General features: G+C 40.8%; 2 protein-coding genes and 1 long non-coding RNA gene across 6 annotated transcripts in view; 1 reads left to right on the forward strand and 2 right to left on the reverse strand.

Moving 5' to 3' along the window:
- Positions 1-282, reverse strand: part of EPB41L5 (erythrocyte membrane protein band 4.1 like 5) — a 146623-nt gene extending 146341 nt beyond the window's left edge. For both annotated transcript variants that reach the window (XM_082630346.1, XM_082630345.1), the window contains exon 1: positions 144-282. The gene's annotated coding sequence lies outside the window, so the exon portion shown is untranslated. The remainder of the gene's footprint in view (positions 1-143) is intronic.
- A 148-nt stretch (positions 283-430) lies between these two features.
- LOC309809896 lies at positions 431-17167 on the forward strand. The gene is made up of 5 exons (XR_014294905.1): positions 431-795; positions 4661-4787; positions 5789-5945; positions 6054-6172; positions 17088-17167. It is a non-coding gene; the product is annotated as an uncharacterized lncRNA (long non-coding RNA).
- The window catches only part of PTPN4 (protein tyrosine phosphatase non-receptor type 4), a 187671-nt gene continuing 176517 nt past the window's right edge, over positions 15546-26699 (reverse strand). For all 3 annotated transcript variants that reach the window (XM_082631396.1, XM_082631395.1, XM_082631397.1), the window contains 3 exons: positions 24102-24250; positions 22837-22972; positions 15546-17529 (listed from right to left, as the gene is read on the reverse strand). In XM_082631396.1, coding sequence (XP_082487522.1) covers positions 17443-17529; positions 22837-22972; positions 24102-24250 — 372 coding nt within the window. In that variant the 3' untranslated portion in view covers positions 15546-17442. The remainder of the gene's footprint in view (positions 17530-22836; positions 22973-24101; positions 24251-26699) is intronic.

Raw genomic sequence — 26699 nt, forward strand, 5'->3', positions numbered from 1 at the left:
GGACTCCCTCCCTCCCTCCGCGCCCGGCCCCTCGGCCGCCGCCCGCCCGCCCCTCACGCCGGGCGGCCCGAGGGTCCCGGGCGAGGCCGCAGCCCCAGCGCCGGCGAGGAGGGCGTGAGGAGCCGGGCGGGCGGTGCGCTTACCTGGTGGCGACCACCCGCGGCCACGAGAGGGGAGAGAGACCCACGCGAGGCGCCAGGGGGCGGCTCCGGGGAGACGCCGAGAAATGGCGGCCAGAGGCGCGCCCACCGCACTAATCCCCACAGACCCCGGCCGCCGGCCCGCCCCTTAAAGCCCTTAAGCTCCGCCCTGGGGGCGGGGAACGCCTCTCTTAAATGGGCAACGACACCGCCCCGGAACTTGCGGGGCGGGGAGATGCTCGGGTTAAAGCGGCGATGCCGACCCGGCGGGATCTCTGGTGGCTGGTTTAAAGCGGCTCTGCCCGAGCCCGGTACCCGGGGGGTGCGCGCCCGCCGCTTAACCTGCGGACGGAGGTGACGCTAGGTCATGCTGTCAGTCCTTCAACAAGTTGATTCACGCGGCAAATATTAACTGCCCGGCTGTGTTCTAGTGGGGACAGAGACGGTGAACAGATGCATGAAGAACGGTAAGGCAGCGGACGGGAAATAGGAGATTTCTATTTGACAGAGAACGTGGCATCCTTTCTCCGTACAGAGAATTCAGGTCAGTGCCCGCGATGGGCCAGGGTGTGTACTGGGCAGCGGAGATACGACGGGTAAACAGGACACACGAAGAGACCTCATGCGCCTTCCGAGCTGGCAGGAGAGACAGAAAGTAAGTGACATCGGTTAGTAAGATTCAGTACCAACTATTAGTATTCGTGGTTAGAGCTGGGCACTAGGGTTAGGCCCTGCTAAGTGACAAAGAGAAAGCTAGAAGGGGGACAGGGCCAGAGTGAGGACTGGTGGTCTTACACAGACCCGCAGGGAAGGAGGAGGGTCTCCTTGGAGTGAAGGCCTGAACGAGGTGAAGGCGCGCCCCTGCTGGGCCCGGCCTGCTCAGTAGAGCGAGGTGCCTGGGGGCGGGGGCAGAGGGAAGGGCCGCGGGGGGCCGAGACGACAAGTCAGAGAGGACAGGGCCCAGCTGAAGGGGCTCCGGGGCCCTGGGCAAAGCTCCGAGGGCTTCAGTGGAGGACCTGCTGGCTGAAAGCAGAAGGGCCCTTCCTAGGGTTTGGCGCTGCCCCTTTGAACCCGCACCACCCCAAGCCCTCTCCGTCGTCTGGGGAGACACAGCTGGGGGCTGCGGTGCCACAGGAGCTGGGGTTGCCCAAAGGCCTTCACTCGTCCGTGTGGCATCTCAGCTGGGGTGGCTCTTAGCAGCAGCTGAGTTCTCTTGGGCGTCTGGAGTAGGGTAGTTGAAGTGGCTGGAGCCCCTCAAAGAGTGAGAACTGAAGCTCCAAGGCCTGTAAGGGCAACGCCCAGAAGTCACACGCTGTCACTTCTGTTGCGGGTTACTGATTAAAGCGAGTCAGAAGGCCAGACCCGTTTCAAAAGGGACGGAAACAAGATTCCACCTCTATTTTTTTTTCTTTTAATAGTATTAAAGTAGTTTCCTTTCTCTACTTTTTAAAAATAGCTTTATTGAGATGTGATTCCTCCATTTAAAGTGTACACGTCAACGATTTTTGCGTATTTACAAAGTCGTGCAGCCATCACTACAATCTTAATTATAGACATTTTCATCACTTCTTCATGGGAGGAGCAGCACGGATGTACAGGGATGAGAGGAACTGCTGGTGGTCATCTTTGAACTTTAGCTCAATAAAAAAGCAATGACACAGCCATAAAAAAGAATGAAATAATGCCATTTGCAGCAACATGTATGCAACTAGAGATTATCATACTAAGTGAAGTAAGTCAGAAAGAGACAAATACCATATATCACTTATATGTGGAATCTAAAATATGACACAAACAAACTTATCTACGAAGCAGAAACAGACTCACAGACTTGTGGTTGCCTAGCGGGAGGGGCTGAGGGAGGGATGGACTGGGAGTTTGTGGTCAGCAGATGCAAACTATTATATAGAGAATGGATAAACAACAAGGTCCTACTGTAGAGCACAGGGAACTCTATTCAACATCCTGTGATAAACCATCATGGAAAAGAATATGAAAAAGAATATGTATATATATAACTAAGTCACTTTACTGTACAGCAGAAATTGACACAACATTGTAAATCAACTAGACTTCAATTTTAAAACGAAGCAGTGATGACAAGGATGCTGACACGGGGGTAGGGAAGTGTGGCTTACGTATAGATGGAACAATAAAGGGCCACGGGGTGAAGCTGGGTGATAAGTACACTAAACTATTCTGTCCATTTTATGTACAGGTTTGAATTTTTTCCATAGTAAAGAGTTAAAAAAAAAAAAAAAAAAAACAGAGAACCAGCTCTCTGGGCCAGGTACCCCGTGGAAACCCTTCAGGTCTCCCTGGGGTTAGGTTACCCTGTTTGAGAACGGTCTGGTCTTGAGTGCCACGCGCCCAGTCTATCAGGGCTGAGAGCTGTATTGTACTTTTCCTGTTTCCTGATCCACAATGGAAGCAGTTTCTCTCAATGCTTCTAAACCAGCGTCCTTGTCCTAAGTTGTCGCCTAGCACACCAGTTTAGAGGAACCGTCCTCTTCTCCGTCCTTTTTTCTACCTCGGTCAAGGGTGAGGTGGGGTGAGAGAAATAGGTTGAGAAATATGGTTATAGGCTGAAGGAAGTATGAAGTCTTGGAGGATGCAAGCTAAGGGCCTAAGCCATAGGAGGTTGTTTGTGCTCTAATCATGAAAGATTATTCCTCCTAACAATTCATCCTCTCCCCCAGGCATAGACAGCCTCTGCAACATTCTTGTTTTGCGGTGAATTAGCCCTCTAACTGCCTTCCACCAGAGACAGAAGTCTCTCTCTTTGGACACAGCTGAATTGTTATAATGCACTTGGCTGCAAGTAATAGAAAATACAATTAACTGTAGCTTAAAAAAATCAGTAGACTATTTTTCTTACATACGTAATCTAGAGATTGGTTCAACTCAACAGTCCGACAGGGTCCTGAACTGCTACTCTTTCTGTTCTGTCATCCTTAGTATGTTGACTCTGGTTTTTATGCTTCTAGCCTACTGGCCACAAGAGGGCTGCAGTATCGTTGGCTCCCCATCTGAGTTTCAGAAATGAAAGGGAAAGGGGAAAAGATCTTCTCTTCCCGAAGCTTTTTTTTTTTTTTTGGCTGTGCTACAAGGCTTGCAGGATCTTAGTTCCCTGACCAGGGATCAAACCCATGCCACGGCAGTGACAGCCCCGAGCCTTAACCACTGGACCGCCAGGGAATTCCCAGCGAAGGCTTGTCTTTAATTCAGGGAAGGAAGTCCCACCACGCCCTGTCTCACTGGTGAGAATGGGATTACCTGCCCACGCTGGCCATAGGGAGAGAGAATACCATAACTGGTTTAGACCAATTATAATTCACACTTGGGGTTTGGGGAAGGGCCTGCTCCCTCTGAGATTAAGGGCTCACCATTAACTTCTTGAGCAAATCCAAGTTCTATTAGCAGGAAAGAGGGGGTGTTGTTAGGAAGAATGGCTGTGGGTAAGGTATCGAAAGTGCCTACTAGAATAATCCATTTTTGGTGGAACAGTCCTGGCCATGGAAAGATTTTCCTCTATTAAACTAACATCCTCACCCTAGATTTCCACTCCTATTTTAGGTCCTGGTTTGCTCTCTCTGGAGTCACAGAAAGGGGTAGATCCAGGTTTTATTAGTTCTGAAAATCATATAATACAATTGGTGGGGGGAGGGGAGGCTTAAGTGAAATAAGACAAATTTAAAGATTGAAAGTAGAGTGAGATACAGGGTCTTGGAAGGGGCCCATACAAGTCAGGAGCCCTAAAGCTTAAACCTGATTATCTTCACGGTAAATCCACCTTTGCCCACAAGAAAAAACATCGCCCCTCTTTCACACCACAGCCCTTTATTTCGTTTTAATTAATTAATTAAAAATTTTTTTGGCTGTGTTGGGTCTTGGTTGCTGTGTGCGGGCTTTCTCTAGTTGCGGCAAGTGGGGGCTACTCTTTGTTGTGGAGCACGGGCTCTAGGCGTGCAGGCTCAGCAGTTGTGGCTTATGGGCTGTAGAGCACAGGCTCAGTAGTTGTGGCGCACAGGCTCAGCAGTTGTGGCTTATGGGCTGTAGAGCACAGGCTCAGTAGTTGTGGCGCACAGGCTTAGTTGCTCCGCAGCATGTGGAATCTTCCCTGACCAGGTCTCAAACCCGTGTCCCCTACACTGGCAGGCGGATTCTTAACCACTGTGCCACCAGGGAAGTCCCCACACCACAGCCCTTTAAATAATTGAGGACACTGGTCCCAAGTCTGCAAAACCCTCTCCCCTTGATTTCCAAGCTCCTTACTTTCTCAGCCAGTTTGTCTGAACTGGTCCACACGGGTGGGACCGTTCATGCTGAGGCATTCTGAGCGGAGTGAAGCAGAGAGAGTTCCAGTATGAGAGTCAGTCCTCCTGGAGGCTGAAGGGGCCCTGCCTTCCACAAGCCTCCACTGAGAAGACCCTTGGTGATTAGTAGAACATTGCAGAAGTGATGAATGGTGTGTGACTTCCATCATAAATGACAGTGCCGCTTCTGCCTTGCCCTCTTAGATTGCTCACTCTAGGGGACAGCAGCCACCATGTCACGAAGACACTCAAGGAGCCCTGTGTAGCCACCTGGATGGAGAGGACCTGAGGCCTCCCACCAACAGCCAGCACCCCCTTGCCCATTGTGTAGGTGAGTCATGTTGCACTGGATCCTCCAAGCCCTTTAAGCCTTCATATGACAAAGTCCCCACCAATATGCAACTGTGGCTGAGTCAGAACCACCTATCTCCTGTCCCACAGAAACTGTGAGCAATAATAAATATTTGTTGTTATTTTAAGCCACACACACACACACACACAAAGAAAAAGGAAAAAAATTAAAAAAAAAAAAAAAGACCCTTGAGAGAGCGGGAATCAGGAATAACTTGTTTTCCAGACATTGGATCAGGAGAGCACTGACTAGTCAAAAATGCACACAAGTAAGATAAATTAAAAAAAAAAATCAGGAAGCACCACTAAGACAGAGTTTTATAAGCATACCGCAGAGTCTAGACTTCAGTTCAGAAGCTACAAAATCCAAAATAACGTTAGGTCTGTAAAATGAGGATGATACCACCTTCCTAAGAGGGTAGTTATGAAACTTACATAAGTTCACTGAAAATGTTTTCAGAAGCACACAACGCTACATATGATGTAAAAGTTATAAACCAAGGGACAAAGATACCCGCGCTGCCAGTGGGAGATGGGGGCTCCTGGAACAGGGTGGTGGCCTGGGCCTGGTTGTACGCGCTTGGGTGGCTCCCTTTACCCAGCTAAATCTTTCCTGAGCCAGAATCTCATGTCTGAAAGTTCACCCTTTCTCTCCTTGCAAGTATTCCTGGCACGTGTAAGAGCTTAAACTAATTCACACTGAAGTATTAACCACATAGATTAATTGAAGGACACCTTAAAAGAATGGGGGAGGGCTGGGATAGAGGGGTGCAGAGAAGGAAGATGCAAGATAAACTGGAGACAAGTCACTCCCTTCTCCAGAGCACAAAGTCAGGCTTTTCCCTACTTCTGGAGATTCACGACAATAGACCTAAGCATTCGTGTTCCATGAATCCATAGTTCATGTATCATTTTGTTCAGAATTATCTGGAACAGAGCCCTGCTGATCTGGTGGTGGACACGCGTTCTTTATTCTGCTAGGAAAAAAAAATGTCAGGAAACCCTGGATGGCTCCCGGCAAGTTCCTGCCGTTGGGAAACAGAGGTGGAAGTGAAAGCATTCTCCCACTGGGTTTGCCCAACAGTGAAACCACGAGGGACTGAGAGACTTAAGGGAAGAAGAGGGGAGGAGCCACCACGTGAGTCACCTGGGATCTTGTTGCAAGGTTAAGTCTGGGGTGGGGCCTGAGAGTCGTTCGTGGCCCTTACATGACTGCCCCACACCTGTGACTGTTGTATGGTTCCAGGACCCGCCAAGCTATCCGGAGACCACACAGTAGAAAGACCAGTGGTGACTACCCTGCCGTGAATTCATCTGACAAGCATCCATCTTTCCTGGCATTAGTTTTCTCGTCTATAAAATGAGGTAATTTGGGACTTCCCTGGTGGTCCAGTGGTAAAGAATCCGCCTTCCAATGCAGGGGACGCGGGCTTGATTCCCTGGTCAGGGAACTAGGATCCCACATGCCACGGGGCAACTAAGCCTGTGTGCCACAACTACTGAGCTCGTGCGCCTCAACTAGAGAGCCCACATGCCACAACTAGAGAGAGAAAAACTGCCACACCACAACTAGAGAGAAGCCTGTGCCGCAACAAAAGTCCTGCATGCCTTAACAAAGATCCCACGTGCTGCAACTAAGACCCAACACGGCCAAAAATAAATAATAAATAAATCTTTAAAAAAAATAAAATAAAATGAGGTAATTAGAACAGATGCTAGGGCTTCCCTGGTGGCGCAGTTGTTGAGAGTCCGCCTGCCAGTGCAGGGGACATGGGTTCGTGCCCCGGTCCGGGAAGATCCCACATGACGCAGAGCAGCTGGGTCCATACCGCAAAAAAAAAAAAAAAAAAAAGAACAGATGCTTCCTGATATCTCTTCCAGATCTTAAAACCTGTGATTCTACACCTATTTCAATACATAAGAGGATTTCATTTAATTTTACATAAACCAAATACACAAAAAAATTTGAATTTAGTTTTGTTAAAAATGAACCAAACCTCAAATTTCCTTTAAAGAGAGAATCATCACATTTTAAATGCCTATTTTCCAAAAATTGATTTAGAAATATGAGGTCAAAGTTACGACAATGATTTTTCAAACATAAAAATTGCTACTGTTCTTTTAAAAATAATTTCTCTCAAAGAATATTAACTTTGGCTGTAGAGTCAGACACCTCCTAGACACACTAGCTACTTAACTTCCAAAGAATGAACTGAGTTTTAACTCATCTGTAAAATGGAGACACAGTTGTGAGGGTCAAAAGCAGTGGTGGGCAATTGCAGTTCAGGGGCTTTTGTACCTCATTCCTGGTGCTTATAATGCCTGAGAAAGCAGTGGGAGGTGAAGCTGTGAGTTTAGGTGGAAACTACTTCACAGGCTTCTGGATCTTCACAGTGGTAGCAAATCTTTATCCTCAGAGGGTGGATCTGGTTCCTGGCAACAGCCAGAAGTCAATCAGAACACAGTCGGGTGAGTGTGTTGGAAGACCAGGAGTCTGAAGGCAAGGGGTTAAGTGCAGTCCATGAAAACGGCAGAGTAGGGACCTTGGAAAATCCAGAAAAGCAACCAAAAAACCAAAAACCATGGTCAGAATTAACTTTCTCAAACTCTGGATATTAAGCAAAGGCTTGCAACAATCCCGAAGTGTTTATTCAAGGAAAATAGCTAAATGTTGGTCAGAGCAATGAGTTTTGCGGCACTTTAACGGGCCTGGGTCTCAGCTTGCTCTCCCCAGTTCCTCTGCAGCCTTGAAACCAGCAGCCAAAGGGCCACTTGAGGGAGCAGAACAGTCAGAACTCCTTCAAAGCCCATTCCCAGAGAACTGTTACTTTCTTTGACCTAACTCAGAGCTCAAAATGAAAGGCTGGGGAGTCAGATGTGCAGAGGGGCTCTGGAAAGCTCTGACACATTTCTGGGAATCTCGAAGGCCGCTCGTGTGCACGGGGCTGTGTGCATGCCCGGCTCTAAGAATACGTTTGTGTTTGAGCCCAATTATAATCCCTTAGTCTGTTGCAAAAAACAGACCCCAAGTATATCGATTTTTTTCTGTTAGTTTCTCATAATTGTCTAGTTCATACCAATTTTCAGACTTTTGAGAAAATATTAATGACACCCGTATAAAGCTTCTGGAAAAACGCGACCCTTTTTCTTTTCACACGCACATTTCATTGGCTTATGTAACATATAATTAATTAAATGATATAATGAAGATAAGTAAATTTGCAGATGTAGGTTAGCAAATAAACACAGCTGGTTTTAGTAAGCTTACAACGTACTTGGTGGAACTAGCAGAACTCGGGCATAATTAAGAGCAGTCAGTGGTGGCAAGCGGGGGGCAGAAGCAGAAAGCAGCACGCCAGGATACTGAGTAGGTTATCTGGATGGTGGTTAAGAAAGCTTCAGTCACAGATAGAATGTTAATAGGAATTAGAGTAAAGCTTTTGCAAGTATGCTCCAAATTCAGAAGTCTTAAAGGTGCAGATTGATACATCTGTTTTATAAAAGTATTAAAAATATCGTCATACCCACCAGTCCCAAATAAGAATAGTCAAAAGACAAAGAACACCATATGAAACAGGTTTTGCAACATGTGTGACTGTCAAATGACTAATTTAATTTCCAACATCTCATATAAATAAAACATTAAACAACCTGATGTAAAAGTGAGCAAAGGATATTGATATGGAATTTAGAGAACAAGAAATACAAGAGATCAATAAAGATATGAAAATCTATCCAACCTCTTTATAAATAAAATGTATGTCAAAATAAGATATTTCTTTCATGAGATGAGCAAATAAATGAAGTTTGATATCAGTCCTAACCAGAATGTAGGGAAACAGACATTCTTACATGTTTGGTGGAAGCATAAAGTGATATAATCTTCTCTGAGAGCAACTATTCACATTTAAAAATGCAGGTGCCTAATGCTTAGCAATCCTCCTGCTAGAAACTGACCCTATGTGTAGACTTGCAATGATTGGTGAAAATATTTGCATGAGGATGCTCACTGCAGCGTTGTTTCTAGAGTACATAAACTGGAAACAAATGTCCATCAAGAAATTACATTACGGCATATCCATCCGTATGATGGAGGTCAACGCCGTGAGTCAAAAGAATGAGGTAGATCTGAGTGTGTTGGTATGCAGATACTTCCAAGATGAAAAAGCAAGCTGCAGAATATATTGTACAATCCCTTTGGCCTTAACAAAACGTATATGTACGCGCTAATGCTTGTGCAACATTTTCCCCTAGAAGACACGAAATTTAAGGTTGCCATTTGTTTGAGGGGTACTATTCTTAGGGGCGGGGCATGGGAAAGAGGCTGTCACAACTCCTGAGTCTTCCTTATACTGTTTAAAGTTTTAGTATCATGTACATAAGAGGCATGGCATTTACTTTTGCCTTATTTCTAGATTAAGATTAAATATTATTTTCTCCAAGAAATTTTCTTACAGATGACAGATGGCATACCTAACTGCACTTGGGGAAGGTATGAGGCACGTGGGCTTCAGGCACATGAAGAGAGGTCCTTCACTTTGACTGACAAGGTCTTAGGGTAGGAATACCGGAGTAGAGAGGCTGGGGCTGGGAGAAGAGGAATCCAGCAGTGGCCACAGTGAAGGAGGAGCTTCTCATCAGACATTCTTTAATCTTCTAAATCCCTTTTAGTTCCTGACTGACCCACCCACCCCCAAACACAGCCACTGTGTAATTCTAGAAATAAAATTTGCCTTTAGCATTCTCCTAGTCTCTTATAATCACCCACTAATGAAAAAAACTAACCACTGTTTGAAAAGCCCAACAACAAAAACTCCCATAAAATAATCTTCAAAACTCCTATACTTAAATTACTAAAGCACATCTTTATTTTGCAGTTGAACAATTTAAAGTCACAGCTAGAGTTTTTTCACGTTTGAACCTGAACAACTAGTTCTCAATCAAAATGAATTATGGCCAACAAAATATGTATAATAATAGCATTTCATATAACATAAACTGCTCTTAGGGTTAAAACAGTTTTAATGCAAATCAACATTTTTATCCTGTTTGCTGTTAGTATTCAGGTTTTTTTTACATGAAACTCATTGCAGGAATTCTGATTTTTCACTGAAATTAAGACAAATCCACAAGGCCTTTCAAGCACACAGTAAGCTGCAGTGACAAATGCATAGTGATGATTTCAAATTATCCACTGTTGACCAAATTCAAGCTTAAACATTTTAAGTGAACCCTAAGCTTCTTTGTCTCCTAACTATGGGAAACCATATGGAAAGAGCTATTTTTGTGAAACAGGGAAAGAGAATTTTAAAAATTAAGAGGCTAATTCTATTTAGTTCAGTACAATCAAACGTGAAATGGCAGCAAATATGTAAAATCATAATTTAATTAGGAAATAAACTAGACTTTTAACTAAATGACTTTTTGCCCTTCATATTTACATATAGCACCTGTTACAAGAAAAAAAAATTCCCAAATTAAAACAGCCTCTACATAGAAATATCTTTAAAACTACTACTTAAAAATATCATTGATGAGTATATAGTAAACTATCTGTCCTAAAATTAAGCCTACACTGTAGAAAATAAAGACTAGCTTTTCTTATTTGAAAAGATTACCATATGGATTGTAACTGCAACTTCCTGATGCTACAGAACACGGGGCTGGACAGCTTTTATTTGCCTAAGCAGAAATATTCTAATGACAGAAAATGAAAACAGCTTAACGTAAACTTTCAGTCTCTTAAATCCTGCCCCTCAACATGTATACAAAGTGTCAGGACTTTGCCCCCTTCAACTTACTGGTGGTGAAGCACTGACTTAACGCCTAATACAACTCAAAACCAAACAGATGGGTTTCCAGGTGTTCAAGTAATGTACAAAAATGCAAAGCAGAATGATTATAGTGAATCAAACTTGGCTGAAGCTAGCTGAGAGAACTCAGAGTCCAGCAAGACTATCAACTGGGTAGCCTTTATTGTACTAAATAAATTACAAAAAAAGTGGCAAAGTTAAAATCACACAAGTTACCTTTTAAATATCAAATGATCAAGAGATCATGGTAAAGCATTTAAACTTCGGTCCAATCCAATGAGTTCTACATGCTAATCCATTGTATTTTTCCGTATTTACAAAACTCCTGGGATAAATTTTACCTTTAAATGTATAAATTAAGTCAGTAGTAAGCATGAAATAAAGTGCTGTTTGAAATTCAAGAAATCAATGTCAGCATTGAAATCTGACCTACTCTACAGAACACAAGAAAGCATGAATAATCTTGTCAACTCACTGAAGGGTGGGAAAAGATGAGTGCCAGAGACTCCCAGAATTGGGTTGAAATTTTCCTGCTCAGGAAGGCAAAAAACTGGAACACTACAATTCAGGAGTAGAAACGAAAAAGCTTCTTTCAATAAAAGGTAAAACGGGTTCAGGTGTGACTACAGTGGATTTAGTGAAACCACAAATCAGCACCTCTTTCAGTCTAAGATTGTAAGTAGGGCTGAGTCTCCTTGATGGCTTCATGGTGTTAACTTCATGTAGTAATGTGACATTTTAGTTAAGATGATCAGAAGTAGTATTTGCTAAATTTTGGAAACTCTCAGGGTTGAGGGGGCCTGATTTTAATCCTTCAACAACTGTAACAAAAGTGAATGAAGGAAAAGATTACCTTACTTCACAAAGACTCTACCGTAAAGGGAGATTAATAATTTTTTTTTAAGTTGGGGGGATGGAAGTAGGAGTCAACATAACAAAGGCCCCACTGAGCCAAGCTTAGTGAGTGATGAATAATAAATACTACCTTTCAAAGAAATTGTTGAACAAATTATGCCTGTTGGTTTACAATGTAGGGCTTTTTTCTGTCTTCTGTTCAGCTAAATTAATAAACCCTTAATCATGTAAGACACCACTGCTACACGTCAGAGTTGGGCTCAGTGGTCTTACTTGTCCAAGATACTGAGAACAGAAAGCAAACTATTTATTTGTCAGGGCCTCTGCACATATTTACTGTGGTGACACTTAGGCACGGTTTTCTGGCTTCACCGAAGTCACACGCTCAGAGTGCTGTCCTCATTTGTGGCTGGCACAGTGACAAAGCCTGAGAACTTTCCTTCACAGTAAACGCATGGAGCAGAACGCTTACCCTCAAACACATGTACCCCTACACACTCCAGAAGTCTAGAATTCAATTATTTTACACTTAAAAACAGTACGCACACATTTGTTTTTGAAAATGTCTAGAGTTAACACAAAGCAAAGTGAAAAAGAAGGTATTTGAAATATTGAAATATGCTTCAATAATGATTGCTCTTATATAAAGAAAATTACATTTTTCTTCTAAAATTGCATTTTGTAGAATGAAGTGGAAAACACTCTTCCTTTCCTTTTCAATCCCTTGCTAACTTTTTTTTAAACAAAGAGTATCCTTAGAATCAAGTCTTAATTCTAATAACATCTGAAAGATACATTCATTTCTTTACAGCATGAAAGACATACAAATATCATTTTTTCCTTTTTAAACAATGAAGCAAAAGAAGTTAACAGTTTCAATCTTTTTTCCATAGAAAAATATTTTCTATATCATTTAAGCAACAATAGGTAGGAAAATTCTACAGTGTTTAACTGAAACTTCTACTAGCATTTACAAGGCTTTCAAACATTTTCATTCCTGTATTGAAAATTTTAAAAGGTTTCAGGAAGTTAAACATTACAACCTCCTCCTAAAATTGTAGTCTTTAACTTGCAATATTGCTAATACCTTTCACTTTGTAAATTAAAAAAAAAAAATTGGTTTACTTATTTATGTGCTGAACCCTACCTAGTCAATGTTGATGGATGGTACCCCAGTGGATTCTACCTCTGGCTGCCCATTTAGCTTGTATTACTACAATAAAGATAACAATGACTAGGAAGCTTTAGAAATCAACAGTAAACTGCAGTAGAAAAACATATAAATAAGTAGCAGCAAATTTAGATATGGAAACAGAAATAACTATTTGGTGTCTACCCACAATTTCACCCAGATTATAAAAATAAAATGTCTAATTTCTCACTGAAATAGGGCTTGTTTTTGGTAACATTGAAAGGCTTATTGTAGGAATTGCTGCTGAGAATAAATGAAGTCTGTGTGTAATAAAACATTGTGTTGAAAATAGTTGCAGATTTTGTAAAGTAAGTTAAACCCAAAAAGTACAATTTAGGAATTACTTTCCTGGGCTCTGTATAAAATTGCTGAAATTATCTATTCGCAGTTAGCCCTCAAATAAGTTTTGTTATTATACAAATTCCTTTGGAGCTATTCAATTTTCTAAAAACTTTATAAAACAGTTGCTACAAGCTGTGTTGTGGTCACAGAGACCCCAATAAATCTTTGCCAACAGATCAGTAATTCTGATATTTGATAAAATTAATCCAGTGGGTTTTAAAAACAGGTATTTTACTTAGAGGAAACATCAGAAAAAAAAAATGGTTGCAGAAATTGTGGTTGGCTAGCTGAAGTAAACGTGGGAAGCAAGCGTGTTGATATAGTTACTTTGTTGATATGGCAGCTTACACACAAGAAAGCTGTGGCATAATTTATGTCTCTCCTCTTATTATTAAAAGATGTTGGTTTCAACAAATATTTATCTTAATGTAGGTGACTTAAATGCAAATTCACCTAAACTACAAAATAATTACTACAAAATAAAAGAGGTGTAAACATATCCCACATTATTGTGGCATAAATAATTTTTATGAATTCAAAACTACTTTGGCAATCTTACCATCAGAATACCTTTAAATATTCAAAACACGGGTATTAAATAGAACATTGTTAAAAATTGTTTCCTTCTCCCTTCCCGATAAGATTATAAAACAAGTAATGCTTTAATTCTACTGCACGTTCACATTATGAACATAAATTATTTAATTACAAGTGGACATACATTCTAAATCTTAGTTCTATGTTTTAAGTGCTTTTAAAACTTAGTCCTCTAATTTGCATCTCAGGATGTTTTCACACTGCATGTGTATCAGCCTAAACAAGCAGAGTTGGGGCCCTAATGAGGATAGCTTTTTCAAGCCTACTTGTTCTCTAAATTAAATGACATCTTCTAAGGTCATCCAGTTATGAAGTAAAAGCACTGCCTGAGTGTAATTCTTGAGCTGAAATAGGCTAAACTTCACCAGAATTTATGATACCCACATGCGCTGCCTCTGAGAATAGAAGGTGAGGCTGGAGAGACTCTCGCAAGTTCCTCTCAGCGCTCGGGTGGTACCTGTGGCGCAGATGGGAGGCCTCTGTTCCGACACCCGATCGGACCTGGTCAGACCTGCCAACAGGTTATAAACGACTCTACAGGTACCACAGTCCTTCACCCCTGCTTGCATTCGCCTCTGTGCAACAACGCATGCATCATCGCACAAAAGCATCTCTCCGTGTATATATGAGCACTTGAAACCTTCAAGTAACTGGCTTAATGGCTTAACGTGGCTTACACACTTGAAGTCAGTTTGTAATCTGTCCATTTTCTCTTTACTCGTAACCAACATGGTCACCGCTCCCCACCTGTACTGGGCAGGCCGCACGAGGGAAAGGGTTGCTGATGCTATTTACTCTGCCTCGGTTCTGGACGTATGCACTGGTTTAGCAAATACTACCAGGTATTCCTCTTGTGAATGCGGTCTATTCCAAAATACTCCTCAACCTATGTACACAGTGCTGACACAAACCACATGTTCAGTATAAGACCTAAAATGAACCTGGTAAAACCATCCTAAATCAGAGAGGAAAGGTTTTTACAAACATTTCTTAGCATTTACAGAAGCCCCTTGATTCACCAATACCTATTTCCAGTTGTGAGAATAACAGTCAGCATTGATTTCTTGAGTGTGTGTGTGTGTTGCAGGGGGGTGGGGGTGGGGGGGGGGAACTGGCCGCTGGAGGGGGAGGGTAGTTTAGGTACAAGAAATCTGGCATTTTGTTACACACTATTACACTGATATGAGTGGAATCTAGAACTACTTGGTGTATGAAAGCTGGGATTATTCCTAGAACCCTATTTAGGTTGACAAACAGATTAAAAACATTCTCAGGCAAGGACTTCCCTGGCCGTCCAGTGGTTAGGACTCGGCGCTTCCAATGAAAGGCAGAAGTGCTCACTGCCAACAAATTATTAGAGTTACTCTCAGAAGTGTAAACAGAGCCCTAAATCAAAGAACATGCCAGCCATGACATTTATCTGTTTATGTCTATGTAACTTTATCTTTTTATCTATGGTTGTCATATTCTGTCCATATAGTTAGGATAGGTTTTCTTTTTAATTCAGGTGAAAAACTACTGCCAAAACAGTTATTAATTCTTAGATCCCTGACATTTTATTCTTTCACTTTCCAACTTACCATGATGTTGTACAGCAGCCTGAATCACATCTATCTGCTGGCAAAGAGCGGAATGTTCAAAAAAGACTGTACAGAGTTATTCACTATCTTATACTGTCTTGACTGTGAAATTCAGAAATAGATACAAGAATTTCTCTTTGACATAAAGGTCATGCTTACTTTTCTCTTTAAAAAAAAGGTAAAATATTTTAATACAGTAATGTATTTGGTATCTTGGCTATTAATGTTTAGGACTTAACTTCCTAAAATTTACTATTATGGATTTTGAATATTTGAAATAACATCATTTAGATTATACTGAAGATTTAAAAATGTACATTCTCCCGCTCATACTAAATGACATTCCAAAATATCTACCATTCAACTGTAAATTTTATCAAGACTATACAGAAATATTCAGAAACCACTAGTAAGTGAATCTATTTTAACCATAATCCATAGAAAGTAATTGTGTAATATAACATTTCAATAGCTGAGAAAATTTCCACTTATATTAAAATTGGGCAATTTCAAAGTTCTATCTCTCTGAGGACTTAAAAATTAAAAAACCTGAAGAGGAGAATATACACATCCTTAAAGGGAATCAGGTCCTCCATCAGGCTGGACAATCAAAACTCTCCATATTAACATGCTTATAACTTAATAAGTATATATAAACTGGAGCAACTTAATTGTACACAAAAATGACAAGAAAGCCCTCATTTCAGCTATTGAGGGATTACAATTAGAAACACTCAGTGACGTTTCATCCCTCATTTGTGGTCTGCCAACCAACAGACCAGTGTGAACAAAGCTTGGTAAGAAATGAAATGAATGCTTTTCATTTACTCAGTGATAGAAACAAGTCACAATTAGCTGCTCTAACTTTAGTTTAGAGTTTCCATATGTTTAATGTGTATAGTAGATGCTATTTCTAAAGTTAGGGATAAAATAAATAAGAAATTTGAAGAATAAAGCATCTTTTAAACTTCAGCTGCTAAACTGTAACCCCTGTCCCTCAGGAAAGGAATGTGCAGGTTTTGAGTAATTCCATAGCAGCAGAGCGTTCACTCAGTAGAACACAAATTATCTTGGCTTCTTGTGGCAAAATATAGGAATTGAGTAAGAAACAGAATTTCATTACTCTTCTTTGACTGCATAACTCTCAATACGAGAAGCTATTTTAAAAAATGTGAACTGATTCAAAATGCATAAAACTGTAAATGTACAATATACATACATACCTCCTAGTGGGGCCAAATGAGGAGTGCCTTTTCATTAGACATACAAAGACGTCTCAAGGCACTTAAGGGGTTAAGACACAATGCATGCATTCCTTTACATCAAGTATGTGAAATCACATGATTTGGAATAAGCCAACCTTATGATAAATATAAGTTACATTATTAAATTCAAGAAAATTTGTAGGGCTTCCCTGGTGGCGCAGTGGTTGAGAGTCCGCCTGCCGATGCAGGGGACACGGGTTCGTGCCCCGGTCCGGGAGGATCCCACATGCCTCGGAGCGGCTGGGCCCGTGAGCCATGGCCGCTGAGCCTGCGCGTCCGGAGCCTGTGCTCCACGACGGGAGAGGCCACAACAGTGAGAGGCCCGCGTACCGCAAAAAAAAAAAAAAGAAAATTTGTAGATTCTTATTTATACTTTCTATAAGATGCTGGTAAATGGACAATGTGCAGCATTTCCTGGGAAAAGCAAATTCCACCTTTCTTCTTCCAAACAGCAGGTCTCTATGGGGGGAAGTGTAGGGAAAGATGTGCTGCATCCATAGGCAGTGTATTGGCTAATATTGAGAATGATATTGCTAACATTTAAAAAGTAACATCTGGTAACCAGTATAGTAAGAACATGAATCACTGGGAAACACCAGAGCTGACTCCTGATGTTGACTTCTTTTTGCTTTCAAGATACAGGTGTACAACAGAGACGATGAGAATTCTGAGCCTTGTTTGTGGCAATTCTACCAGAAGGGGACTGCATGGCACCACCACAAGATTTCGTAAATTACCCTGAACGTACTCAGTTATTCACTATTTGTTCGGAGCAAAGCATGAAAGAGTCTTCAAACACATGACTTACAGATTTTGAGAGAGTGACTCTTTTTTGAAACATAAAGTGCAACAGTGCTGACGTTTTCAGTGTTTGTTAGTTCTTCATTTTTTTTTTTTGTCTGTTTAGATGCCATTTCCTGCAAGCAGTATTATGGCACAGTGAATATAATGGAAAGCAGTCTTCCAACACATATCCCAGACCTTTGCTTTCTTATTTATTTGATGATGTCGTTAAAGGTTTAACAAATCCTTCTTCATAAACTTTCAAAATAGCTTCACATACAAATCTGTATTGACTCTGAAAAATAAAATATAAAAAAACAGAATTGATCAGAAAAACTAGGAAACAAACAAAGATAGACAAACGTCTCACTTGGCTTGCTTATACAAGTAATACAAAGTAAAACTGCACAGAGATACCATTTTTCACCAAGAGACTGGCAAAAAAAGTTTGACAGCATATTTTGTCGGCAAAACTCACTCATACATTGCTAGTAGGAATGTTAAATACTACAATCCCTATGGATAGACAATTGGCATCATCTAACAAAATTACATTAATTTACCCATTGACCCAGCAATCCCACTTCTAGGAATCTATCTAGAAGATCAACTAGAAAAAGAAATAAAAATATTTATTCAGAAATGAGGCTATTCACTGCGGATTACTTATAATGACAAAAAAGTAGAAACAATTCAAATCGTCATCAGTAAGGGACTGGGTGAGTAATCTGGTACATCCTCAAAGTGCGGTACTATGAAATGGGGGGGAAAGGAAAAGAAGTCTACAGACTGCTACAGACTGATTCCAGGATATTTTGTTCAGTAAAAAAAGCAAGGCAGAGAAGAGTGCATACAATATATTATCTTTATAAGAGAAAGGGGGGGAATACAAATATGGACTATCTCAAAATGTATGTTAAGAAAAAAGCAAGGGAAGGATACATCGTAAAAAAAAAAAAGGTTTCCTATAAGGAAAGGAGTGAACAGGGTGAAGGAGAGAGATAGAGAATATACTTCCTTCTTTTATAGATTTTACTTTGGAACCATGTAAAGATACCCCATAATTAAAACGTTACTTTTAAAAGCCTCTATAAATTGAAACTATAAAACATATCAATGTATGTATCTAGTTGATGGCATAACCACATAGAGAGGAGCTATTTCAAAGGGCTTTGAAACAGTAATTTCACTGGACGTCTCTGTAGAACATCTATCCCAAAGCAAACGGAACTGTGGAAAGAACTGCAAAGTCCGTTTGGCAACGATACTGTTGGTACGGTTAGTTTTACTATTCTGAGATGGCTGCTGGGTCACATGAAATAAAACAAATGAGGACTGGTGATATGCTGTCTTTCATTTCTGGTGTTGTAGAGAACCAGCATTCTTGTTAAAGAAGAAAAGGGACAAAGATATAAGCAGAAAATGGTAAGTGAAAACACTGTGGTCTGAGTCTGTATGGGAAGCCCTGAAACACAGCAGGGCCCTAGGGTCTATGCCCCCCATGTCCTCAGCCTGCCTTTTGTCTGTGGAAAAATTTTAGCCCAAGAGTAAGTTTAATCAGAGAAATGAGAAAATGCAGAAACAATGGAAAACAGTCAAAGGCAACTGGATAATCATATAGTCATTAAGCAGAGTCAGGGACCTTTAGTTCCTCCTCAAGGGCTGTAGAGAATATTCTGAGCCGTATCCTGTGAACTGTCTTATAGATACTGAAACCCCCGCCAGGTGGAAGAAGTGAACTACACGATGACCAGGCTGTAGCCATGACCTAAGCTGCCACAATTCCGAGAACTGGCCCCAAGGAAATGGGGACGAACCAACCCTGGAGAGGCCAATGAACCAACTCATTATATTGAAAACTTATAAATAAAGGGAAAGCATCAAGTGTTAATCTTGTCTTTCCTATACAGACTGTACCACTGGTTAACCAAACAGCAGATGAGAAGTTTCTCTTTAAAGAAGTATTCCAACTAATAAATAAAAAAGGAATGATAGAATATTGTCATTTTGCAAGCCCAATGAATTAATGATGCAGGCATTGATCACCCAAGGCTGCTAACATCACAAAAAGGAAGACACAGACATCATGTACCCCCTGAAGGAAGCTGCTGCAACCTACAGATACATTTACCAGTTCTGGAAAAGACAGAGAACGCCATCTTGGAAACACAATCAGCAAAATCCAGACCATGGGAGAACAAGTAGCACAAACAACCTGTTTTGTTCATCGAATAAATTGAAAGAAGAAAGAAGAGAGACATAGGAGGAAGACACAGATTAAAAGAGGTTTAGGGGACACACAGACCAATCAAAACACTGTACTGGAGATTCTGGCCAGGGCCAGAAAAGATGAAAAGAAAACAAAGGCATCTATACTGGAAAGGAAGAAGTAAACTGTCTCTGTTTGCAAATGGCATGATCTGTATGTAGAGAATCCTAAGGAATCTACTTTCATGCATACAGAAAATTATTAGAGTTAATAAATGACTTTAGCAAGGTTGCAGGATACATGATCAATATGCAAAATCAGTTTTATTTCTATATCCAAGCAATGAATAGTCCTAAAATGTAATCAAGAAAACAAGTACACTTACAATAGGACCAAAAAGACTAAAAAAAACTTAAGAATACATTTAACAAAAGAATGATAAGACTGTGCAATATAAAACACTGTTGAAGGAAATTAATGAAGACATAAATAAATGGAAAGACATTTTGTGTTCATGCTTTTGAAGACGGAATATCATTAAGATGGCAACACTCCCCAAAATGATCTATAGATTTAATGCAATCCCTGTCTTGCTTTTTTTGCAGAGAGGACAAACTGATTCTAAAATTCATATGGAAATGCAAGGGGCCCAGAGTAGCCAAAACAGTCTTGAAAAAGAAGAACAGGGTTGCAAGATACAGGCTTCCTGACTTCAAATTTTATTACAAATTTATAGTAATCAAGACAGTGTGGTATTAACATAAGAACAGACATGTAAATCAATGGAATACAACTTAAAGTCCAGAAGTAAACCTTTACATTTGTGGTCAAGGGACCCAGAGACAATTCATGGGGAAAGAACAGTCTTTTCAACAAATGGGGCTGAGACAACTGGAGATACACATGCAGAAGAATGAAGGTAGACCCCTACCTCACACCACATGCAGATATGAACTCAAAATGGATGTGACATTTAAATGTGACAGCTAAACTATAAAACTCTTGGAAGAAAAAACAGGAATAAATCTTTGTGACCTTAAGTTACGCAATGATTTCTTAGCTATGACACCAAAAGTGTATGTGATTAAAAACAAAACAAAACTGGATGTAATCAAAATTAAAAACTTTTGTGCTTCAAATGACTTAATCAAGAAAGTGAAAGAATAGCATAAACGAAAACATTTGCAAACCATAGAACTATAAGAGGCTTGTTTTTAGAAAATATAAAGAACTCTTACAATTCAACAATAAAACAAAAAAACAAATTGAAAAACAGGCAAAAGATTTGGACAGTTCTCGAAAGAAGGTACACAAATAAATGGCCACATGCAAAGATGCTTGATATCATTAGTTATTACGGAAATGCAAATCAAAACCACAAGATACCACTTTATATACCACAAGATACCACCTTATATTTATTAGGAAGGCTAAAATAAAAGATAATGACAAGTGATGACAATGATGTGGAGAAAATAGAACCCTCACACACTGCCAGGGGACTGCAAAATGGTGCACCTGCTTAGGAACACAGTCTGATGGTTCCTCAAAAGGTTCAACAGAGTCACCACATGACCCAGCAATTCCACTCCTGGGTATATACCCAAGAGAAATGAAAACATTTATAAACAAAAACGTATACACAAATACTTATGGCATCATTAATCATAATAGTCAAAAAGTGGAAACAATGTAAATTTCCGTCAACAGATGAATGTGAATAAGGAATGAAATACTGATATGATATATGCTACAGAACGTATATACCTTTTAATATTATGCTAATTAAAAGAAGCCAGTTATTTATGAAAGATCAAATTATATGATTCCATTCACATGAAAGGTCAGAACAGGCAAAGCTACAGAGACAGAAAGTAGATTAATGGCTGCCTACGGCTAGGTTGGGGGAAGCTTGGGGAAGGTAACAGGGAAAAATGAGTACAGGGTGTCTTTCTTTGGGGTGATGAAAATGTGCTAAAATTAGATAGCAATTATGTTTGCCAAACTCCGTGATATAAAAAAAAAACAGTGGGGCCTCCCTGGTGGCGCAGTGGTTGAGAGTCCGCCTGCCGGTGCAGGGGATACGGGTTCGTGCCCCGGTCTGGGGGGATCCCATGTGCCGCGGAGCGGCTGGGCCCGTGAGCCATGGCCGCTGGGCCTGCGCGTCCGGAGCCTGTGCTCCGCAGCGGGAGAGGCCACAACAGTGAGAGGCCCGCATACCGCAAAAAAAAGAAAAAAAAAAAAAACAAACAAAAAAAAAACAGTGAAATGTACACTTGTTAAAAAGGGTGAATTTTATGGCGTGAATTATATAAAGCTGTTCTAAAGTTTAAAAAGACATGATTTATATGAGACAACTGGAAATCTGAATACTGGCTATTGCTAATATTAGGGAATTACTGTTAATTATACTTTGGTGTGGTAACGGTGTTGTGGTTTTGTTTAGAAGAAAAAAACACTCCTTATCTTTCAGAGAGACACACTAAAATATGTATGGACAAAACAATACGACGTGTAGGGTTTGCTTCAAATATGGGGAGAACAGGTAGCAGTATGAAGGAAACGCCACGGCCAGTGCTGGAGCTGAGTATGCAACACGGTGTTCATTACATTATATTGTCTGTTTTTGTGTATGTTTGAAATTTTCCGTAATTAAAAGCTAAAAAAATGACAGGTACTTACCACATAGGTCAGTTCACTTAAGTAACCCTAATGCCACCCACAGTGGTAACATTTCACAATGGCTTAATATACTAAACAATCTTAGCGTTAACTCTAAAATTCCATGATCCCTCTTTTGATTCCTGGAGCATAATTCAGAGTCAGTATAGAATATAGTAAGTTAGTAGCTTAATGTCGATGATTTTTGTTGTTGCAATTTAAGCTCTTATGTAAAAAAGAAAGGCAATCTCCCCACAGCTGCTTCACTGAAAACAGGTCTATCAAGATTCTCCAGTCTAGGGACACTATCGTTCCCAGCACTCCATCTGACTACGTAACCCAGAGCACGTTCCTCCTCTGCACCTGTTTAGGCAGTCCAGAACTAGCATGATAGGGTGGTGTTGGCAAATGTTTTCTGTAAAAGACCAGATAGCAAATTTTCGTTTTTGCAATCACACGGGGCCTGCTGCAACTTCTCAACTCTGCTACTGTAATGTGAAAGCAGCCATAGACAACATGTAAACAAATGCCTGTGGCTGTTTCCAATAAAACTTTATTTATAAACACAAGTGGCGAGTTTGGCTCACTGGCAGTGTTTGCTGGTCCTTGTGCTAGGGTTATTAGCTCCTGGCAGAGAATTAAAAAGAGAAAAGTATGGTTTGAAATATATACCGATAACAAAACTCATCACGTTGAGAATGCACACTCATACATGAGGTATGCAGTACTTACAGGCGTTTGGATCATCATGGCTCGTTGATCTCTCATTGTTCTCACAATATCTAGTGGATAAACTGGCTGATTGCATTCAATGAGACACATGGCTGTTTCCATGGTAATAAGAACCCCGGTTCTTCCAATGCCAGCACTAAAAAAGACAGATATGGGGCAAGGTCTGATACAGTTCTGTTACACTTTTTGTGCCTTTCGTACTGAATCATATTACAGTAGAAGAACAATCTGATGTTAATGTTTTATGTTAACAAAAGTAGCAAGCCAACTGGAGACTATTTTGGAAACCAAAAAAAAAAGTCACTTAATACAGATTATATGGTTTGTAACCACCCCTCCCGCACTATTAGTTGCAAATATACAATTTTGAAAGTTACATTTCAGTTTTTAAAATCTGAACAAGGTATAGAAGCTTATTGGACAAACAGCTTTAAAACGCAAAATAAGAGAATTACAATAATAAATCATTAACAAATGTACAAAAGACAACTATTTTACACACTCAAAAATCAATTTTTAAAACCAAATTGAATTTTCATTAAACTTCACCACTGACATAGTTAAGAACACCTTTGTGAAGTACTCTGTGAATGTGGGTAAAGTAGCTCCTGGGAACTAAGGATATGAAACAGCCAAACGTGTCCACCACTCCTGCCATTTTGCCTCTCCAATATTTGGTCTACAGTGTGTTGTGATGATTTGAAAGTCTGCTCTTAAAAAGTGCTGGAAAGTTTAAGGATAAAGAGATACCTTAATACATCCTCTGAATAAACCACTTGGATAAGGAGAAAATAACTTCTGGCTCCTAATCTCTACAAGGCTGCAGCACTGTATCTGGTCCCTTGAGGGCAGAAGGGCTCAGTGCGAAAGGAAGGAGGGTGTGAGCCGCGCCGCTCCAAGGAGGTGACATGCTCACCAAACGTCCTAGGAGGGGCCGGGAGCAGGAAGTCCAAACCTCAGGATGCAGCCTAGCTCCTGCAATGCTGTATTTCATCAAATCTGTGAAACCATTAACTTTAAGACATAACTATGAAGAAGACAAACTGCCAAGAATCAGCGCAGTGAGTATTTTTCTTACTTCTTATGATAAAATTTCTGTCAATCATCTGTTAAAACATACCCTTTGCCTTCTACCTTCAGAGCCTAGCTTCGAGATCTATCAGAGTGACAACCATAACTGAAGGCCAAAATATAATACGTATTCCCTTTTAAAAATGACACATCTAGTCAGTTACTCAAATCATAATAGACAGAAAATAAAATACCTGCAATGAACAACAATAGGCTCTTCCTTGCCGGCCCTCTTACTTCGTACATGGCAAACAAAATCCAGAAAGTCGCTTGAATCGTCAGGGACCCCATGGTCGGGCCAGGCTATATACTGGATCTGAGTGAGTTGACGACTCTCATTTTTCTACGTATAATGAAAAATTATGCACCTGACTTAGAAATAATCCTTAAAATATAAACAAATATTCATGTCACTTTAATTTTAGGAGAAAAGCAATGGACTTCCCTGGTGGCGCAGTGGTTAAGAATCCGCCTGCCAGTGCAGGGGACACAGGCTCGAGCCCTGGTCCAGGAAGATCCCACATGCCGCGGAGCAACTAAGCCTGTGCACCACAACTACTGAGCCTGCGCTCTAGAGCCCGCAAGCCGCAACTACTGAAGCCCGTGCGCCTAGAGCCCATGCTCCGCAACAAGAGAAGCCACTGCAATGAGAAGCCCGTACACCGCAACGAAGAGTAGCCCCTCCTTGCTGCAACTAGAGAAAGCCCGCGCACAGCAACGAAGACCCAACGCAGCCAAAAATAAATAAATAAATTTTTTAAAAAACAAAAGAAAAGCAAAAGAAACCACTCTCATTCCCCCCTGCCAAAAAAGTAATGTATAAACTCAATAAAACCCAAAAGTTCAAGGAAAAGGAAAGAAACCATTTTACAGAAACAGCTGTACCCATTTAAGTATCAGTCACTTGGATTATTACTCTTCTTACAACTCAATTTCTGTATTTGGAGAGTATTTTTAGGATGATAATCAAGTAAACAGGCAAAAACAGATTAAGATCCCAGAGAAATGTTTAAAAGAAAACTAAAGAATTGTTAGGTGAGCAAAAAAGGTAAGGTAAAAAAAAAAAATTTTTTTTAATGAACAAAGTTGGGCTAATACTTATTGATAAATGCAAGTGAAATTATGGAAATCAGGAAAAATAAAATTTCAAAATAAATGTAGGTTAAAAACTGGAGAGCATAAAAACACAAAATCAATCAGGACTTAATTCTTTTTGGGGAGCCAAAAGTTGGTATAATGAAGAAAGTAAGGTACTGAATTTATACATCTTGGCTCAAATGTCAGCTTTGCCAGGTAAGCTGCTAATTCAGAGCCTTACTTTCTCCAACTGAAAAATGAAAATGACATCTACACCTCAGAGGGATATATGTTAAAAGGATTCAGTGAGAGGACCTGCAGAGCACCCAATCACAGCTGTTTGGAATCATATGCTCAATACTTGGTAGCTATAGTCATTCAACACTATGAAATCTGGTTACTATCATTTACATTAGATGGAGCTTCCAGAAAAGAATGTGAAAGTAAGGTAATTAAGAGAGAAGAATTCCCAGAGACCTGTTTAATTTGATAAGTAATTTTTCAGATAAATTGAAGGTATCTAGCACAGATTACCTTTGACTATTATTGTTAACAAAAGAACTTAACGGTACCAATAATCTACAAGAATGGGTAAGGTAAAATCATATTTTATTAAGTTTTGGGGTAGCATTTATCTGTCTATTCATCTATCTACCCATGTATGTATGTACTGATGGTAGCAAGTTAATTTTCCCAATTATAATTGGCTCCAACATTAGAAACTAATTTGTGTCTTAGCATAGTTCTGAGGTACTCAGCGTTGCAAAGAAAAGCCACTAAAATATATACAACTGCTATGGATAGTGTGCCGGTGGAGAACGATGGGATACACATACCACCTGATGCAACCCTCTACAAGCTCATCCGTCATGTCTATTTAGGAAAGTGAAGAACCAGCTTATTGGCTTGCCTTGTCATACAACCACAAGCTCTACAGTGTCCACGCCCAAACCCAAAATTCCTTCTCCTATCTCTAGCCCGTAAGATTCTGAAAACTTTATTTTCTTGTAACTTTAGCTTTATCCAGCTTTATCCTTCAGCACAACGTGGTGCTCCTTCCCTTTCTGGTCAGTAAGGCCCTGTCTCACTGGACTCCCGTCATCACCCTCGGGGAGGGGTGCGGTGGCGGCGGCCTGAGCGTGGGACCGGGGGAGGCGTGGTCTCGTCTCCAACGGCTTGGCCGTGGATGCTGTACTGTCTGCTCTTCTCTAGCATCACTTCTTTCTGCCTTCAGCCCCCAAAGCCCCTACCGCCCCTCTGCCCAAGGTGGCTGGTCCCGGCTCTGGCAGCCCAACAGGACAGGCACGTGCTGCCCCCTCCACACGTCTCCCAGCTGGGTTACTGAGCCGTCGTTTCCTCATCGGTTTCCACTCTGGCTTTGATCTGGAAGCCACGTGGAGTGACCCAGGCAGCAGTAAGAAAAACCAACAATTTGAAAGCTATAATCTGTGTGAGGTCAGAAGGTCCTGCCTACGATCTTTTCCTCCTTAACACTGAGAAGACTGTGAAACTGCTCTCTTCCACTCTTAAAAAAGGGGAATAATTTGATAGCTTTCAATTGCTCTTTCCATTTCTACAGATGGACTCCAATACCTTACCGACAATACGTGGAGGAAAAAATCTACAGCCAACACCCTGGTATAATTTTTATGAATAGGAAGAGTACAATATTAATAGTAATAAGTATTATTTACTAGACAATTCTTTCACTGATC

Source organism: Mesoplodon mirus (assembly GCF_964341445.2).
Source record: "Mesoplodon mirus genome assembly, chromosome: 8".
Taxonomy (NCBI): Eukaryota; Metazoa; Chordata; class Mammalia; order Artiodactyla; family Ziphiidae; genus Mesoplodon; species Mesoplodon mirus.